We start from the raw sequence: 18,895 nt of genomic DNA, 5'->3' as shown, positions 1-18,895 counted from the left end.
TATTTGCAAAATTTCATAACAACACCCGTATAAAGAAATGTAAGTCTAATTATGGAGACTTGCCATTATTACTATGTATATGTATAATCAGGGCTCTCAAAATGGGCCCGGCCCGTTGGACATGCCCGTTTTGCCCGCACTTTAGTGCGGGGCGGGTCAAGGTTTTAGGCCCTCACCTTTAATGTGACCGCCTTGTCCGGTTTTTCATGCGGCTTTGGCGGGTATGGAAATTAACATAAAATTTTACATTTTTATGTTTAAAAGGTGTAGTGCATGCGGGCTTAGTCCGCCCTGCCTCACGTTTTGCAGGACGGACCAAGGTTTTGAGTCCGCATCCTTAACTATGCTCGTCCCGCCCCGTTTTTTTTGCGGGCTTTTACGGGACGGGCCTAAACGGGGTGGGCATGCCCGTTTGCCACCCCTATGTATATTCAATGAATGATCGAAGATCTACTTCTAGCTATTATACTAAATCGTGGGAAAACCTTGTTGTTTGGAGGAGTAAGAAATAAAGTGCAGATGCTCTATCAAGCCCTAAAACATAATTCATGGATATAGTACTACGAATTTATAAACAATTATGGATTAAACAAGTGCCAAAAGATTTAGTGTTGCCATGCAAAAACCATGTAAAGTTGTTTTGTGACAATAAATCATCCACCAATATTGCACATAATCCTTCTCACTATTACATGGCAAAACACATTAACATTAGTCAATATTTCATCAAAGAAAAGTTGGATGATGATTTGATAACTACAACTTACATAATGAAAATTTGTTATAATTAAAAAGACTCAACAATAAAATTAAAACAAATATAAATAAAATAAGTCAACTAGGACATTGTGAATAATGAAACATTGGAATCACAAGGTAAAGCAATACTTATCCTATAGATTGGAAAATTTCTCAACTATATGTGCACTTGAAGCTTGTTGAGAAATAATGAAATAATCAAGTAAATTTCTACCTTGGTTACCCTTAAAGATCTTATTGGTCTCTTTCTTGATGGTCTAGAAAGACCATTCGCTTTCTTAGTCTTTATGAGAAAGCTTACTTGAATCTAGGTTTCTTGAGTTTAAGGAGAATGATCCATGGATTCTTCTTTCGTTTCTTCATCAACACATATTAGCCCTTGAATTAGAACTAATTTCCTTAGAAGTTTAGCATTAAAAGGTTCTCCATAACAAACTCTTAGGAGTTCTTCATGATTTTCAGCTTGTAGAGTGTCGATGAAACCACTCTTTTTAGTAATGTTTAAGATTAATCTTTCTTACGGTATTTCTCCATCAAAATAATGTCTAGTTCTTAGCATGCACAAACCCATGACCCTAAGGACGACTTCATTAATATTAACCATAAATTTCTTATGCGCGCATGAGAGAATATAACTTTCCGTCACAATTTTTCTACATGATACTTTTGAAAATTATTTGAAATATCATATTGAAGTGGTCCTTCTGATTATCCACGTGGTGAGCCTTTTTCTTTATTGCAAACAATGCAAAATCTATTGAAGAATGTAAATATTTTATGTGAAACCTTTAGCAATAACTCTTCCATGGAATTCAGTGTTTGTAACCTCAGCAAGGTCTCTTACACTTACTTTATTTTCCTCTCCTTAAACAATTGGAGTGATATAGTTTCTGCCTATAAAGGCATGTATCAAGAATTCTTTGATGAGGTTGGTGTAGACATGTTTCTAATTAAGATTCAAGTAGCTAAAACATTTAACTTCTTTAAACCATTGAATGTCGAAGTCATTAAGATTTAGGCTTTCAACACCAACTATTGGTTCCACAAAAAATGGTGAAGTCTTCATCTTTGCAAATAAAGGTGGGCTTTTCCAATAAATTCAAATGCGCCTTCAAGAATTATGAGCAAACATGACTATGGTGAAAGGTAAGTAAGATGATAATAGAGAAGATGAAATATTTCTAAGTAAAAGAAAGGAAAGTGAGGTAGCGTGTGCTAGTGAGTGAGTGATTTTGAAAATCATTTTAAAAGCGAAACATAATACATGTAATAACTCCACAAAATCATGACCTAGAAATAGGATGAGTAAATGTTACTTACAATACTCCATGTGTTGTCTACATAAATGAACAACCAGCTATTTTCTTATAGCGTGTGTAGATAGCGAGAGCTATGGGAGGAAGTTGAATACATTTGTTTATCCATAAATTTGTTTCAACGACAAATATAATATGTCATATAAAACAAAGGGCGGTTAAAAGATCATAAGAATACAAATAGTGATACAATCAAGAGGCACAAGATGTAGCAAGCTGATACTGCTAAAAACAACAACAAATAATAATAAAACCAATCACAAAACAAAAAGAAAACCTCCAAACATAAACAAATAAAAAACAACCAAAAAACTTGGCAGCAAACAAAAAAACCACAATAATAAACGCCACCAATGAGTAAGAGAACGCGTGTTAAAGCTCAACCCTAAATAAACCACCATTAATAGAAACAGAGAGCTCTAAGGGAAAACACCAAGAGTACTCTACCATAAGAGCAAAGTTAAAGACTCTCAAACCTCTATTGATTCAGATAGAGGACATGGTTTTTAATCCAAGTAGGGAAATCATAGAAGATGGTTACAGACCTGCTAAGATACAATTTATAAGTTAGGAAAATGCTATTTTCCTCCACATCCTTTATATTAGTTGACGATTTAGAAAAAATAATATCATTTCAGGATTTCTAAATCGAGCAAAAAACTGAGTGCCAGACCATGGTGAGCCCATCCAATATCCTAGGCCCTCCTCTCAACGAGAAAAATAACTCAAAAAGCAACCTAAGATTCTTAGGAAGAATGTTAGGAGTAAATTAATGGTAAATTCATGTGTTAATAGAAGTGATTTAGTTTCCAAACCAATGCAAAATGTGATAAATCCATAGGTTTTTATTAAGAATTGAACTGCACAAGTTTAGTTCGTGCGTAAAGCAAATCGAATCACTTGTGGGTGTTATTGTTGCAGGTTTAGAGCTGAATTGAAGCTTGAGAAGAACATGAGGAGGAAAGAGAGCTGGAAGTCTCAAAGGCAGAAGAAAAAGATGGAAATTGCAAAGGGCGCGCCGCGAGAGTTTCTAGAGCGCGCCGCGAAAATACCTCTGTTTGAGGGGCGCGCCGCGCCAGCCCGTTGCCGCGCCGCGGCCTCGGCGTTAAAAGCCCAAAAATTCTGTTTAAAAGCCCTAGCTTCTAAGAGAAAAAGGGTGGTTAGAGAACTTTGTGAAGAGCGAAATTAGGAGAGCAATCTGAAGGTGCAGCCACAATCATCAATTGAAGACCAATTCTCTATCAAGCGAAGACATTCCTTTGATGAAGATAAATTCTTCCATTAATCTTTGTGTGTTCTTCATGTCTATGGAGAGCTAAATCCCTCTTGTTGAATCTAAGGTAGTAGTTAACCTATGAATATACAATACCATTGATTAATTCCTGTGAACAATTGTTTGAATTTATTATCAATAAGAAACCTTGTTTTAATTTACATCATTGTTGAATCTTCGATCGAAAGAGAGGATTTTTACTTTTGCCCTAGGTTACTATATTGGTTCAATTATAATTTGCAGAGATGGAATTGTGATTGGGTTTTCATAATTATCGTTCTTAATTACTATTATCGATATTGATATTTGGAGAGATCGAATCTCATACCGGTAAAAGTTTATCTAATTTGATTTGCAGACATGGAATCTTATTTGAGGATAAGTGAAGATAATGATTCAAAGGATTGTTCTATTGTGAATTAATTGATAATTGTATAGGATTAGGTTGATGAACCCTAAAGGCTCAACATCTCTCTTTACTTGTTAACACAAAGTCCTTTACTTGCTTTTATTTTATTATTTGCTGTTGATATTATTAGAAGTATAAAACAAACCAAACTCAATTTTCCTAACTCAAAATAAATAACTATAGAACGGCAGTGATATTAACCAATCCCTGTGGATACGATATATTACCGAAAATATTTACCCACAAATACTTTCAACAAATTGGCGCCGTTGCCGGGGATTGGTGTCAATATTGCACGCATTGCAATAGTTTTATATTTTGAGTTATTTCCTTATTTTTAGTTATATTAATTTTAGTTATTTACTTATTTTTAGATTTTTTGTTTAGTTACTTATTTTTAGATTTTTTTTTTTTGTTTAGTTACTTAATTTTAGATTTTTAGTTTAGTTCCTTTATTTTAGATTTTTAGTTAGTTACTTTATTTTAGATTTTGTTATGGCAATAGTCTTTTAATTGTTATTTTATTATTATTATTATTTTTTTTATCCTGTTATTTCACTTGTTTGCTAGTTTTGTAGAATTTTGTTTGTCGGCATGTTCGACCCAAATATAAATGTCGCGATTCATGCTCAAAACGAGATCCTAATTCAACAAATGGAGTATCTCCTTCAAAGTGTGTCACAGTTCACACCTCAAGTTAATGAGTTTCATGATATCGGATGGTGCACACCGGAAGATGCGATGGAGTATCATATGGCTAACCATGAATACCAACAACAAGGGTTTTCACACTATAATCAAGGTTATCAAAGAGGACCCACTGAGTTAGAGGAAACCATGAATCAATTCATGCAATTCTCTTTAGCCATTCAACAAAACCGGGAAACGAAAGATGTTCAATTTACCAAATTCTTCACCGAGCAAAACGTAAGTCAGGCCTCAACTTTTCAAAATCCTATGACTTGTGTAGAAACCTGCAATGCTACTTCTATAAGGAGTGTAAAAGTGGTTGATGAGGAAGTTGAAAACAAGGATGTTGGAAATAAGAGAGTGGAGGAGGAAATTGATAACAAGGAAGATGTTGTTGAAAAGGATAATATAGAGTATGTAAACATCAAGAAAAATATAGAAGTTAAGTATGAGCCCTCAATGAAGCTACCTTATCCAAGACCTCCTAAAAAGGTAGATGACGTTTTAGTCGAAGGAACAAAAAAGGAGGATATAATCAAAGAAGTCGTGAATGAGTTAGAAACTTCAAAAGTTGAAACTTTTTCAAAAGAGAATATGGTGGACTTAGAATTGAATAAGAGTAGTAATGCAAAGGAGCATAAACTCTCATTGGAATTACTTCCTATACAAGTTCCTAATAAAGAAGGGAATGAGAGTCATTACTTTCGGCCAATGAAAATGTTTAGCCGTTTGCAAATCACCATCCCATCTTTAGAAGGTTTAAAGTTAAAGCCAAAATTTGTCAAATTCATCAAGGATAGGTTCTCACCGACGATGAAATTAACGGATAAGGAGGTTATCTCTCTTGAGGAGAGGAAAAAACAAATGAAGGAAGAGAGATTGCGAGTTGAAGTGATAAGAATTAAGGATGAAGAAATCAAACAAGCAAACTTTAAATACTTTTGGGGTTTCACATTGGTAAGAAAAGTACCAAGGAAAAGAGACAATGGTTGATGATTCAACCATGAACCGTCAAGCCATGTGACGTTAAATGAGGCACTTCGTGGGAGGTAACCCACACTTCTAATGTTTTGTTTTGTTTAGCTTTTATTTCAGGAAATAATCAGGGAACCCGTCTGGTGAAAGCTAGGAGGCAGCAATTGATATTGCGTTACTCTCTGTAAGTCACCCTCTCGGACTTGTTACGAAACATTGAGGTCAATGTTTAGTTCAAGTTTGGGGGGTGGATTTATTTATTTTTGAATTGTTCAAATTTTCTGTTTTTATTTAATTATGTACTCCCAGTTAGAGTAAGTAGTCCCATAACAAAACGAGAATCTCAAGCGAAGTATCAACAATGAAGCAACATGTATGAAAGTGGTAGGAAGTGAATGTTCAAAATTTTTCAGTTTCACTCTCTTTTTCAATAAGTAACAAAGCAGGTATGAATTTTCAAACTCAAACTCTTAATGTGTGCAATGAAACTTAAGGTGTTAGTAAATACTATCAGAAGTTCTTTATGGTACATTGTTTATTGGATCAGCTTAGCCTTAACCATTGTGAGGAAAGCTTTCCATTGTTTACTATATGCAGGAGACCATCAATTATTTTGACTTGTTCGTATCATGCTAAATCGGTTGTTGCATCGTCTGTGGAAATCTGTGGAAGTGATTTAGGCAATTGTTTGAATTTGAGAGTTCTTTGAGCCGACTCCACCGTAAAAATTATTTTCTTCTGTGAGAGTGTGATCCTTTGCTAACCATTCTTTGAGCCTGAGGTCAAGGTAAGTATCATAATACGCACCAAGGAAATAGCTGGTGAGTTTTGATCTCAATAAAAAGTTTTGTTCTGGACCATCAACCATAAAATTTGGTGATGTGTTTTCTCTTTGACCTTTTTAGAAAGTAGGGGAGCATTCATATAATCTGAATACAGGTTGATCTCCAAGTTGGGGAGAGTCACATTCAAAAGAAGAGTAAGTACTTATGGTAATCGGTGAAAGATAAAAGAAGTCGTAGCTTGAAAAAAAAAAAAGAGAAGTAACAACGTTTGAATATAAAGATTGTTGAAAAAAAAAGTGAAAAAGAAGAATCAAGCTACGAATGAATGAAAAAAGATGGACAAGTAAAGGAATTAGAGTTTTAGAGAAAAAGAAATAAGTTATGAATTGGATGCTTCCCTATATTAGGAACAACCCTTGATTATCTTCTTTTCTTTGAATCTAAACCACATTACAACCATAGAAAGACCTTCTGATTCTCAGATTCCACAAGACTTGATGCGAGCAATTTGGTGAACGTATGATATGGATCTTTGTTGATTTAATTGTTTGGATGAGTGTTTAACCCCTCTTTTATTCATCATACTTGTTGATGAGAGTGATTAGTGCTGATTCAATTACAATTGTGTAGTGTTTTGAACTTCTGGAGGTAATTTGCTTTCAACGTTTGTTTCATGTGGATGTTCTGAGTTTGCAGGTAGAAGAGGAGTATTTGACTTAGTTACTGGATTGAACCACTTGAGAAAATTTTTTTGAAAAACTTGTTGCTTGATTGTCGGTAAACTTTGCCGGAGGTAAGTAATTTTGTTTAGGGACAAACAAAACTCTAAGTTGGGGAGAGTTTGTTAGGAGTAAATTAATGGTAAATTCATGTGTTAATAGAAGTGATTTAGTTTCCAAACCAATGCAAAATGTGATAAATCCATAGGTTTTTATTAAGAATTGAACTGCACAAGTTTAGTTCGTGCGTAAAGCAAATCGAATCACTTGTGGGTGTTATTGTTGCAGGTTTAGAGCTGAATTGAAGCTTGAGAAGAACATGAGGAGGAAAGAGAGCTGGAAGTCTCAAAGGCAGAAGAAAAAGATGGAAATTGCAAAGGGCGCGCCGCGAGAGTTTCTAGAGCGCGCCGCGAAAATACCTCTGTTTGAGGGGCGCGCCGCGCCAGCCCGTTTCCGCGCCGCGGCCTCGGCGTTAAAAGCCCAAAAATTCTGTTTAAAAGCCCTAGCTTCTAAGAGAAAAAGGGTGGTTAGAGAACTTTGTGAAGAGCGAAATTAGGAGAGCAATCTGAAGGTGCAGCCACAATCATCAATTGAAGACCAATTCTCTATCAAGCGAAGACATTCCTTTGATGAAGATAAATTCTTCCATTAATCTTTGTGTGTTCTTCATGTCTATGGAGAGCTAAATCCCTCTTGTTGAATCTAAGGTAGTAGTTAACCTATGAATATACAATACCATTGATTAATTCCTGTGAACAATTGTTTGAATTTATTATCAATAAGAAACCTTGTTTTAATTTACATCATTGTTGAATCTTCGATCGAAAGAGAGGATTTTTACTTTTGCCCTAGGTTACTATATTGGTTCAATTATAATTTGCAGAGATGGAATTGTGATTGGGTTTTCATAATTATCGTTCTTAATTACTATTATCGATATTGATATTTGGAGAGATCGAATCTCATACCGATAAAAGTTTATCTAATTTGATTTGCAGACATGGAATCTTATTTGAGGATAAGTGAAGATAATGATTCAAAGGATTGTTCTATTGTGAATTAATTGATAATTGTATAGGATTAGGTTGATGAACCCTAAAGGCTCAACATCTCTCTTTACTTGTTAACACAAAGTCCTTTACTTGCTTTTATTTTATTATTTGCTGTTGATATTATTAGAAGTATAAAACAAACCAAACTCAATTTTCCTAACTCAAAATAAATAACTATAGAACGGCAGTGATATTAACCAATCCTTGTGGATACGATATATTACCGAAAATATTTACCCACAAATACTTTCAACAAATTGGCGCCGTTGCCGGGGATTGGTGTCAATATTGCACGCATTGCAATAGTTTTCTATTTTGAGTTATTTCCTTATTTTTAGTTATATTAATTTTAGTTATTTACTTATTTTTAGATTTTTTGTTTAGTTACTTATTTTTAGATTTTTTTTTTGTTTAGTTACTTAATTTTAGATTTTTAGTTTAGTTCCTTTATTTTAGATTTTTAGTTAGTTACTTTATTTTAGATTTTGTTATGGCAATAGTCTTTTAATTGTTATTTTTTTATTATTATTATTTTTTTTATCCTGTTATTTCACTTGTTTGCTAGTTTTGTAGAATTTTGTTTGTCGGCATGTTCGACCCAAATATAAATGTCGCGATTCATGCTCAAAACGAGATCCTAATTCAACAAATGGAGTATCTCCTTCAAAGTGTGTCACAGTTCACACCTCAAGTTAATGAGTTTCATGATATCGGATGGTGCACACCGGAAGATGCGATGGAGTATCATATGGCTAACCATGAATACCAACAACAAGGGTTTTCACACTATAATCAAGGTTATCAAAGAGGACCCACTGAGTTAGAGGAAACCATGAATCAATTCATGCAATTCTCTTTAGCCATTCAACAAAACCGGGAAACGGAAGATGTTCAATTTACCAAATTCTTCACCGAGCAAAACGTAAGTCAGGCCTCAACTTTTCAAAATCCTATGACTTGTGTAGAAACCTGCAATGCTACTTCTATAAGGAGTGTAAAAGTGGTTGATGAGGAAGTTGAAAACAAGGATGTTGGAAATAAGAGAGTGGAGGAGGAAATTGATAACAAGGAAGATGTTGTTGAAAAGGATAATATAGAGTATGTAAACATCAAGAAAAATATAGAAGTTAAGTATGAGCCCTCAATGAAGCTACCTTATCCAAGACCTCCTAAAAAGGTAGATGACGTGTTAGTCGAAGGAACAAAAAAGGAGGATATAATCAAAGAAGTCGTGAATGAGTTAGAAACTTCAAAAGTTGAAACTTTTTCAAAAGAGAATATGGTGGACTTAGAATTGAATAAGAGTAGTAATGCAAAGGAGCATAAACTCTCATTGGAATTACTTCCTATACAAGTTCCTAATAAAGAAGGGAATGAGAGTCATTACTTTCGGCCAATGAAAATGTTTAGCCGTTTGCAAATCACCATCCCATCTTTAGAAGGTTTAAAGTTAAAGCCAAAATTTGTCAAATTCATCAAGGATAGGTTCTCACCGACGATGAAATTAACGGATAAGGAGGTTATCTCTCTTGAGGAGAGGAAAAAACAAATGAAGGAAGAGAGATTGCGAGTTGAAGTGATAAGAATTAAGGATGAAGAAATCAAACAAGCAAACTTTAAATACTTTTGGGGTTTCACATTGGTAAGAAAAGTACCAAGGAAAAGAGACAATGGTTGATGATTCAACCATGAACCGTCAAGCCATGTGACGTTAAATGAGGCACTTCGTGGGAGGTAACCCACACTTCTAATGTTTTGTTTTGTTTAGCTTTTATTTCAGGAAATAATCAGGGAACCCGTCTGGTGAAAGCTAGGAGGCAGCAATTGATATTGCGTTACTCTCTGTAAGTCACCCTCTCGGACTTGTTACGAAACATTGAGGTCAATGTTTAGTTCAAGTTTGGGGGGTGGATTTATTTATTTTTGAATTGTTCAAATTTTCTGTTTTTATTTAATTATGTACTCCCAGTTAGAGTAAGTAGTCCCATAACAAAACGAGAATCTCAAGCGAAGTATCAACAATGAAGCAACATGTATGAAAGTGGTAGGAAGTGAATGTTCAAAATTTTTCAGTTTCACTCTCTTTTTCAATAAGTAACAAAGCAGGTATGAATTTTCAAACTCAAACTCTTAATGTGTGCAATGAAACTTAAGGTGTTAGTAAATACTGTCAGAAGTTCTTTATGGTACATTGTTTATTGGATCAGCTTAGCCTTAACCATTGTGAGGAAAGCTTTCCATTGTTTACTATATGCAGGAGACCATCAATTATTTTGACTTGTTCGTATCATGCTAAACCGGTTGTTGCATCGTCTGTGGAAATCTGTGGAAGTGATTTAGGCAATTGTTTGAATTTGAGAGTTCTTTGAGCCGACTCCACCGTAAAAATTATTTTCTTCTGTGAGAGTGTGATCCTTTGCTAACCATTCTTTGAGCCTGAGGTCAAGGTAAGTATCATAATACGCACCAAGGAAATAGCTGGTGAGTTTTGATCTCAATAAAAAGTTTTGTTCTGGACCATCAACCATAAAATTTGGTGATGTGTTTTCTCTTTGACCTTTTTAGAAAGTAGGGGAGCATTCATATAATCTGAATACAGGTTGATCTCCAAGTTGGGGAGAGTCACATTCAAAAGAAGAGTAAGTACTTATGGTAATCGGTGAAAGATAAAAGAAGTCGTAGCTTGAAAAAAAAAAAAGAGAAGTAACAACGTTTGAATATAAAGATTGTTGAAAAAAAAAAGTGAAAAAGAAGAATCAAGCTACGAATGAATGAAAAAAGATGGACAAGTAAAGGAATTAGAGTTTTAGAGAAAAAGAAATAAGTTATGAATTGGATGCTTCCCTATATTAGGAACAACCCTTGATTATCTTCTTTTCTTTGAATCTAAACCACATTACAACCATAGAAAGACCTTCTGATTCTCAGATTCCACAAGACTTGATGCGAGCAATTTGGTGAACGTATGATATGGATCTTTGTTGATTTAATTGTTTGGATGAGTGTTTAACCCCTCTTTTATTCATCATACTTGTTGATGAGAGTGATTAGTGCTGATTCAATTACAATTGTGTAGTGTTTTGAACTTCTGGAGGTAATTTGCTTTCAACGTTTGTTTCATGTGGATGTTCTGAGTTTGCAGGTAGAAGAGGAGTATTTGACTTAGTTACTGGATTGAACCACTTGAGAAAATTTTTTTGAAAAACTTGTTGCTTGATTGTCGGTAAACTTTGTCGGAGGTAAGTAATTTTGTTTAGGGACAAACAAAACTCTAAGTTGGGGAGAGTTTGTTAGGAGTAAATTAATGGTAAATTCATGTGTTAATAGAAGTGATTTAGTTTCCAAACCAATGCAAAATGTGATAAATCCATAGGTTTTTATTAAGAATTGAACTGCACAAGTTTAGTTCGTGCGTAAAGCAAATCGAATCACTTGTGGGTGTTATTGTTGCAGGTTTAGAGCTGAATTGAAGCTTGAGAAGAACATGAGGAGGAAAGAGAGCTGGAAGTCTCAAAGGCAGAAGAAAAAGATGGAAATTGCAAAGGGCGCGCCGCGAGAGTTTCTAGAGCGCGCCGCGAAAATACCTCTGTTTGAGGGGCGCGCCGCGGCCTCGGCGTTAAAAGCCCAAAAATTCTGTTTAAAAGCCCTAGCTTCTAAGAGAAAAAAGGTGGTTAGAGAACTTTGTGAAGAGCGAAATTAGGAGAGCAATCTGAAGGTGCAGCCACATTCATCAATTGAAGACCAATTCTCTATCAAGCGAAGACATTCCTTTGATGAAGATAAATTCTTCCATTAATCTTTGTGTGTTCTTCATGTCTATGGAGAGCTAAATCCCTCTTGTTGAATCTAAGGTAGTAGTTAACCTATGAATATACAATACCATTGATTAATTCCTGTGAACAATTGTTTGAATTTATTATCAATAAGAAACCTTGTTTTAATTTACATCATTGTTGAATCTTCGATCGAAAGAGAGGATTTTTACTTTTGCCCTAGGTTACTATATTGGTTCAATTATAATTTGCAGAGATGGAATTGTGATTGGGTTTTCATAATTATCGTTCTTAATTACTATTATCGATATTGATATTTGGAGAGATCGAATCTCATATCGGTAAAAGTTTATCTAATTTGATTTGCAGACATGGAATCTTATTTGAGGATAAGTGAAGATAATGATTCAAAGGATTGTTCTATTGTGAATTAATTGATAATTGTATAGGATTAGGTTGATGAACCCTAAAGGCTCAACATCTCTCTTTACTTGTTAACACAAAGTCCTTTACTTGCTTTTATTTTATTATTTGCTGTTGATATTATTAGAAGTATAAAACAAACCAAACTCAATTTTCCTAACTCAAAATAAATAACTATAGAACGGCAGTGATATTAACCAATCCCTGTGGATACGATATATTACCGAAAATATTTACCCACAAATACTTTCAACAAAGAACTAAAAACAACCTAACCACCTAAATATCCTATACCATTCAAACTTCACCATCTCATAGGTTACAAATAAATGATAAACTAAATATACAGACCCCTACACATAATACAAAAGATAATGTTCAAATAAACCAAAATCACACACTTAAAGAAATTCTATATAATATGGATTTTATTGTGCAATAATTGCAAAAAAAAACACTTAATAGGTAGTCCAAAAAAATTAAATTAAAGGAAGAATAAAGTCCACACTAAGAGAAAAGAGACTAGAGGAGAGATTTTTCTTTAGAAGGGTAGAATAAGCCGAGACTATAAAAAACACATCATCCTTAACATTCTTCCACCACCACCGATCATTATATATATATATATACATATATATATATATATATATATATATATATATATATATATATATATATATATATATATATATATATATATCTGTGTGTGTGTGTGTGTGTGGGGGGGGGGGGGGGGGGGGGAGGGGATAGGATCAAATGACACCAAGGTGTCAAAGTTTAATTTGACACCAAATCTCAACCGTTAAAAGAATTGATCTAACGGTGATACTAAATATCCTATTTTTTAGGAGAAAAATATGCTAGGTATTTTATTATTATTATTTTATTTCATTTAGTATCACCGTTTGATCAATTCTTTTAACGGTTGAGATTTTGGTGTCAAATTAAACTTTAACACGTTGGTGTCATTTGATCCTATATATATATATATATATATATATATATATATATATATATATATATAACTCGATCACACTCACAAGCCAATCCTGTTTGTCAAAGATGCTAAAGTTTTTGAGGAACCTAAATTTGAGGAAGGTGATTTGAACCCAAGGACTGACATAGAAAGACATGTGAATACTAATATTCATTCTCTTACTTATACTTCCCGTAAACCAATTATAGGAATCGTTTACTTTGGATCCAAGAAGTGGTGCACCTTTCCACTATATATATATATATATATATATATATATATATATATATATATATATATATATATATATATATATATATATATATATATATATATAACTCGATCACACTCACAAGCCAATCCTGTTTGTCAAAGATGCTAAAGTTTTTGAGGAACCTAAATTTGAGGAAGGTGATTTGAACCCAAGGACTGACATAGAAAGACATGTGAATACTAATATTCATTCTCTTACTTATACTTCCCGTAAACCAATTATAGGAATCGTTTATTTTGGATCCAAGAAGTGGTGCACCTTTCCACTAGGTGCGCCTCTTATTGGATATAAGCCAAACAATTCCTTTTATTGGTTTTGAATGTAATTCTTATTTTTTTCTTGTCTTTCTTAAAAATATATTTTAAGGTTTTAGAAGAAGATTGTTAGAATCCAAAGAAGGTTTCTCTAAAGTGGAGTAAAAGGTGATTCTAAAATTTCTTGGGTTAAGTGGCTTGATATTTTCAAACATAAGCAGATAGAAGATCTGGGTGTCTAGGATCTCCACTTGGTAAATTTGGCCCTTTTATAAAAATTGTAGTGGAAACTATTCTCAGGTGCATCTGGTCTCTAGTGTAATGTCATATATGCTATATATGGAGTTCATGATGTTTTCTCATTGATGTTAAGGGGTAGGCGCTCTGGTCTTTATATTGCGTTTTATTCTTTTGAATCAAACTTGTTGAGGTTTTTCTTGGTGTTTATCTCATAATAAGTACAACCAAATTGACAGGGTCTTAATAAATGTTGAGATTTCTACCTTTCTACAACTCATAAGGAGTATTATTAAATATATGTCTAATAAAAACCCTATTTTGAATATAACATGTTGTATTTACATCTTTTTTCTAGAATTGCTTAACAATATTTTTCTTGTTTATCAAGTTTTAATCATTTCTTGAAAGATCTATTTTTCCTTTCTACAACTCCATGTTGTTATGGAGTTCTATGATTGAAGAAATAATGGAAAATACCATTTTCTTCAGAAATTTTTTCAAAACGTTTATATTTTCAATTTCTCCACCATGACCACCTCTAATAGTTGCAACATTCAAGTCTTTTTAAACTTACATTTGATTGCATAATAGTGAAAACACATAATTAAACTCATCCTCGTGTCTTAATAATTTGATCCATGTCCATCTGTTGTAGTCATCAACAATGATAATTCCATACTTCTTACCATTGGATGATGTCACTTTTCACTAACCTAAACAAGTAAATGTCTAAGAACTCTAGTGGTATAGATGAAGAAATAATGATTTTAGAATAAAATAAGTTTTAACAAGTTTTCCTTATTGACATGCCTAAACAATAGAATTTGATTGATACTTTAAATTAGGCAAGCCTCTCCTAATATCAACCTTGTTTAGCTTTGAGATTAATCTAGATGTTCTTTACTTAAAACTTTTTTCTTTTTTCAAGTTGATTCTCAAATGTTTATTCAAATACTCAAAATATTACTTAGTTCTTTGAATAAAATTGTGAGAAGTTGAATCTTTGTATTGCTTCCTTTTTGTCGATTGTTTTCTTTATCTTTGATAAAGGAGCTGTTGTAATATTTGTACAATTGCAACAAACTATTTTTCATCCTTGTACTCATGACATGTATTGTAGTGCATTACATTGTACTTTTTTTGATGCAAAACTTGTGACTTTGTATCTTGTGTACTATCACTTAACTATCTTTCAAATTTGAAATATTAATGTTGACAGGAAAATTATCAAAGTTATTCTCTAGAGAATAAACTTCATTGATGATCACTAGAGGAATTATCTCAACAAATAATGACAACTTAATCTCATAACACAAGATAAAATAATTGACTTAATGATTTGAGTTGAGTAGAGGAAACTAATGATTTACTTGTGCAATGATGACCAAATGATAATGTCGATAACATGAACTAGTAGATATCAGAGGGAAGTCTTCATGACACACGCTCATAGGATGCTACAACAAATGGAGTACTAAGATGCCTAATAATCATTGTGTCAAATGATAATTTTCAAATTCATCTTAAGATCATATGATCATTTAGCAGCAAAATTACATTATACTAAAAGCTCTAAACTAATTAATATTATTAATTAAATTGAAAATATAAATTTGAAGCCTAAAAATATTTGAGGCCTAAGACAATTGTCTCACTTGCAGCCTGTTGGACTGACCTTAGTTATGAGTTTGAGAATTTATCCTGCCACCCCATAATTTCACTTGACACCTCCATAAAAGTAGTGTTTTTATCTTAATACCCTTCGTGAATTTTACAGTTTTTAGAAAAATTCTGTGTTTACCAGATATTTGGATTTTTTTTGAGATTTTATCGGATTTTTAAGGGAGTATATGAATTTTTATCGGATATTTTAAGGGATCTATGAGTTTTTACCCGTTTTTTAAAAAACAGATGCAAAACACATACTTTTTACACCTGTTTTTAAAGACCATGTGTGAAATCATACTTTTTACACATGATTTTTCAAATATGCGATATAAAATCCTATTTTTCTTGAAAAAAATATGATTTTTATCGAGTTTTTTAAATATGTCTGAAAATTACAAAACATATCGAATTTTTCAAAAAAATTGATAGTGTTAATTTTTTTTTGCCTATCATAAATGAACTATCAAATTTTTCAAAAAAAATACGAGATTTATCAAAAGATAAGTTATGTTAAATTCATTTTTTTAAAATCGATAAAAATGCATTTCAAATTTTTTAATTTTTACCAAAAAAATTTGTTTGTTATACCCAATTTTTTATGTGCACTTTTAACTAAACTTTTTTCAAAAATAATATGAATATTAATAAAAATTATAAGGGCGTCAGAACAATTTGTGGGGGTGACATGATAAGTCCTTCCCGAGTTTGCAGCGAGTTCAAACCGCAAAATTAATTTGTTCCAAGATCAAATACCTATTTTTAAAAAAATAAATAAAACCACTAAATACTATATTCAAAATGATTACCTAAAGCTTCCCAAAATGTTAATAAAACACATTTTAAAAAACACTTTCAAATAGCTTATTATAGCAACAAGGTGTAACTGGAAATTTCAAGAAGTCTATCAATTGATGAATCTTTATTAGATGCTGCCTAAATTTATATGAAGCCCAATTAGAAACATAAATTTAAGCCTTGCAAATATTTGAAAATTTATTCAAAAGAAGTAATTAAATAAAATATAGTTTAATTATTTTGATAAAAAAATTGTAGTTCCACTGATAATGTTATGTGTTAGTTTTGGAAATGCAAAAAAATTATAATATTTTTTTTTTAAATTTACTATAAAAGATTTAGAAATATTGTTCACTATCCTTTAACGCGCTTGGGTTATTACCAAATCTTTGTAATAATGTGTATAACAAAATTGGATTGAAGTGTTCAAAACATATATAAATTTTATCTTTTGTTAAATGCGAAAATATTTTAATGAATTAATGGAAAATATTTTTCTAGTCCATTATTACAAATATTAAAGAAAAAAGAAGTCATTTTTGTTAAGAAATCAGACATTAAAAAAATATTTAATAAAAAAAGATATTAGAAAAATAAGAGGTCCAAGTACACCACCTTTGAAATTTTTTTTATTGAGAATAATATTAATGAAATTTTTTTATTTATTAGAAAATGATTTTAGAAAATAATTTTATATTGAAAGTAGTTTTTGTAAAGCTTTATAATAAAAACGTTACGAATAAGGCTGCAAATTTACTTGAATTTTATTGTCCATTTATGTGTGGTTATAATAACTTTAAGTTAACTTATGAGAGACCTACTAATTATGATGTGTTAAATGGTGGTAAAGAAAACAATTATGTTGCTTAGATTTTTAATATTAAATTTTATTGGATCCAATTTTAGAGTGGTCTGGGTAATCTTCTCCAAAATAATATTTGTATAATAAATTAATAGTCTTCAAAATTTTAATATTTCCGTGTAAAAAATGTTTAAAATTTGAATTTAAAAAAGGGAAAATAATTATTTTAAATTAAATATTAAATATAAATATACTATGATTTTTAAAATATGCTTGTCAATTAAAAAAATTCTATATAAAAATTATAAACATAATGTTTTTAATATCAAGAATTTAATATTCTGTTGTAATTTTTGCAATCATGTTTTTTATTGCATATATAAGTAGTATTGCAATGATAAAAATCCTTCTAAGATGCCAACCAATTCAATCTCATACATCAATTGAGTATTAAGATCAAAGATTATATAACTTCCTAGTTTTAGACAAATAATAAAAAGAAATAAAATACATCAAAGGAAAATTAATTGAGTTATGCCTAAATAAAAAAAAATTATGTATATATACCCATGTTAGTTTCCCATCTTGAAACCCAACAAAAAAGGGTTTTAATTTTCTTATTGTTGTTTCTTTTCAACTTCTTAACTCATTTCTTTTCATCATGTTAAAGAAGAAGTCTAGCTTAGGGAGACAAAAAATTCCTATTGAAAAAATACCAAAAAAAAGTCATTTACAAGTTACTTTCTCTAAACGCCGTTCTGGGCTATTCAAAAAAGCTAGTGAACTTTGCACTCTCTGTGGCGTTGAAATTGCAATGGTAGTTTTCTCTCCAGCTGACAAGGCATTTTCATTTGGTCATCCAGAAGTCGAGTCTATCGTTGATCGTTATGTGACTCGCAATCCTCCACCAGAATCCAGTGCTCTCCAACTTGTTGAGGCTCATAGAAATGCTAATGTTCGCGATCTCAACATTCAATTGACTCAACTTCTTAACCATTTGGAGATTGAAAAGAAACAAGGGGAAGAGATAGAGCAAGCAAGGAAAGTTAGGCAAAGCCAATTTTGGTGGGAGAGTCCAATTGATGAGCTTGCCTTGAATGAATTGGTTCAATTAAAGGGATCTATTGAGGAGTTGAAGAAGAACATGGGGAAATTTGCTAACAAATGCATCATAGAACAATCTAACGCATCTTCATCAAACATGGGAGTTAATGGATTTGGACGTTATGATTCATTTGACAACAAATTTGGGCTTGGAATCAATCTTGTTCCCACATATCCTAATGTCTATCTTGGTTTTCGAAATGGGTATCTTTGAGCTTTTTTTTTTGTGGTTTGGTTATTGATTATGAGGAGTTAATTGCATTATGGTACTTCACTGGTTATTTATTTTCTATTGTTTCTTTTTTCTAATAAAAATTGCAATGTGACAAGTATGGTTGAAAATAATTCTTCCTTTTTTCAAGGATTTTTGGCAATAAAATTTCACATTCTCGTCTATTGTATTTTTTTTTTTTAAATGTTAGTATATGATTTTTTATATTCATAGAAGTGATTTCCACTAGCACACATATAAAAGTAGTAGTATTAAAATTTATGTGATCCCTTTTCTAAGATAAAAAATGAAAGTGACACAATCAACTATTAAAATGTACAACAATATCAATGTTGTAATATAAATAATGTTTCATTTTCTTCCACCTAATCTGAAT

At 32.0% G+C, this 18,895-nt stretch overlaps 1 protein-coding gene across 1 annotated transcript; it reads left to right on the top strand.

Annotated features, from left to right (window-relative positions):
* The first annotated feature begins 17,844 nt into the window (after window positions 1–17,844).
* Window positions 17,845–18,501, top strand: LOC131659766 (agamous-like MADS-box protein AGL61). Its single transcript, XM_058928911.1, has one exon. The coding sequence runs from the start codon at window positions 17,845–17,847 to the stop codon at window positions 18,499–18,501; it is 657 nt and encodes a 218-aa protein (XP_058784894.1).
* Window positions 18,502–18,895: the final 394 nt, after the last annotated feature.

This window comes from Vicia villosa, linkage group LG3 (assembly GCF_029867415.1).
Source record: "Vicia villosa cultivar HV-30 ecotype Madison, WI linkage group LG3, Vvil1.0, whole genome shotgun sequence".
NCBI lineage: Eukaryota > Viridiplantae > Streptophyta > Magnoliopsida > Fabales > Fabaceae > Vicia > Vicia villosa.
The sequence above is the reverse complement of the archived record's forward strand: the minus strand, read 5'-3'. Positions and strand labels throughout refer to the sequence as shown.

Bases quoted from the DNA above. Each gene is read 5' to 3' on its own strand.
- LOC131659766 (XM_058928911.1), top strand. From the start codon at position 17,845: ATGTTAAAGAAGAAGTCTAGCTTAGGGAGACAAAAAATTCCTATTGAA.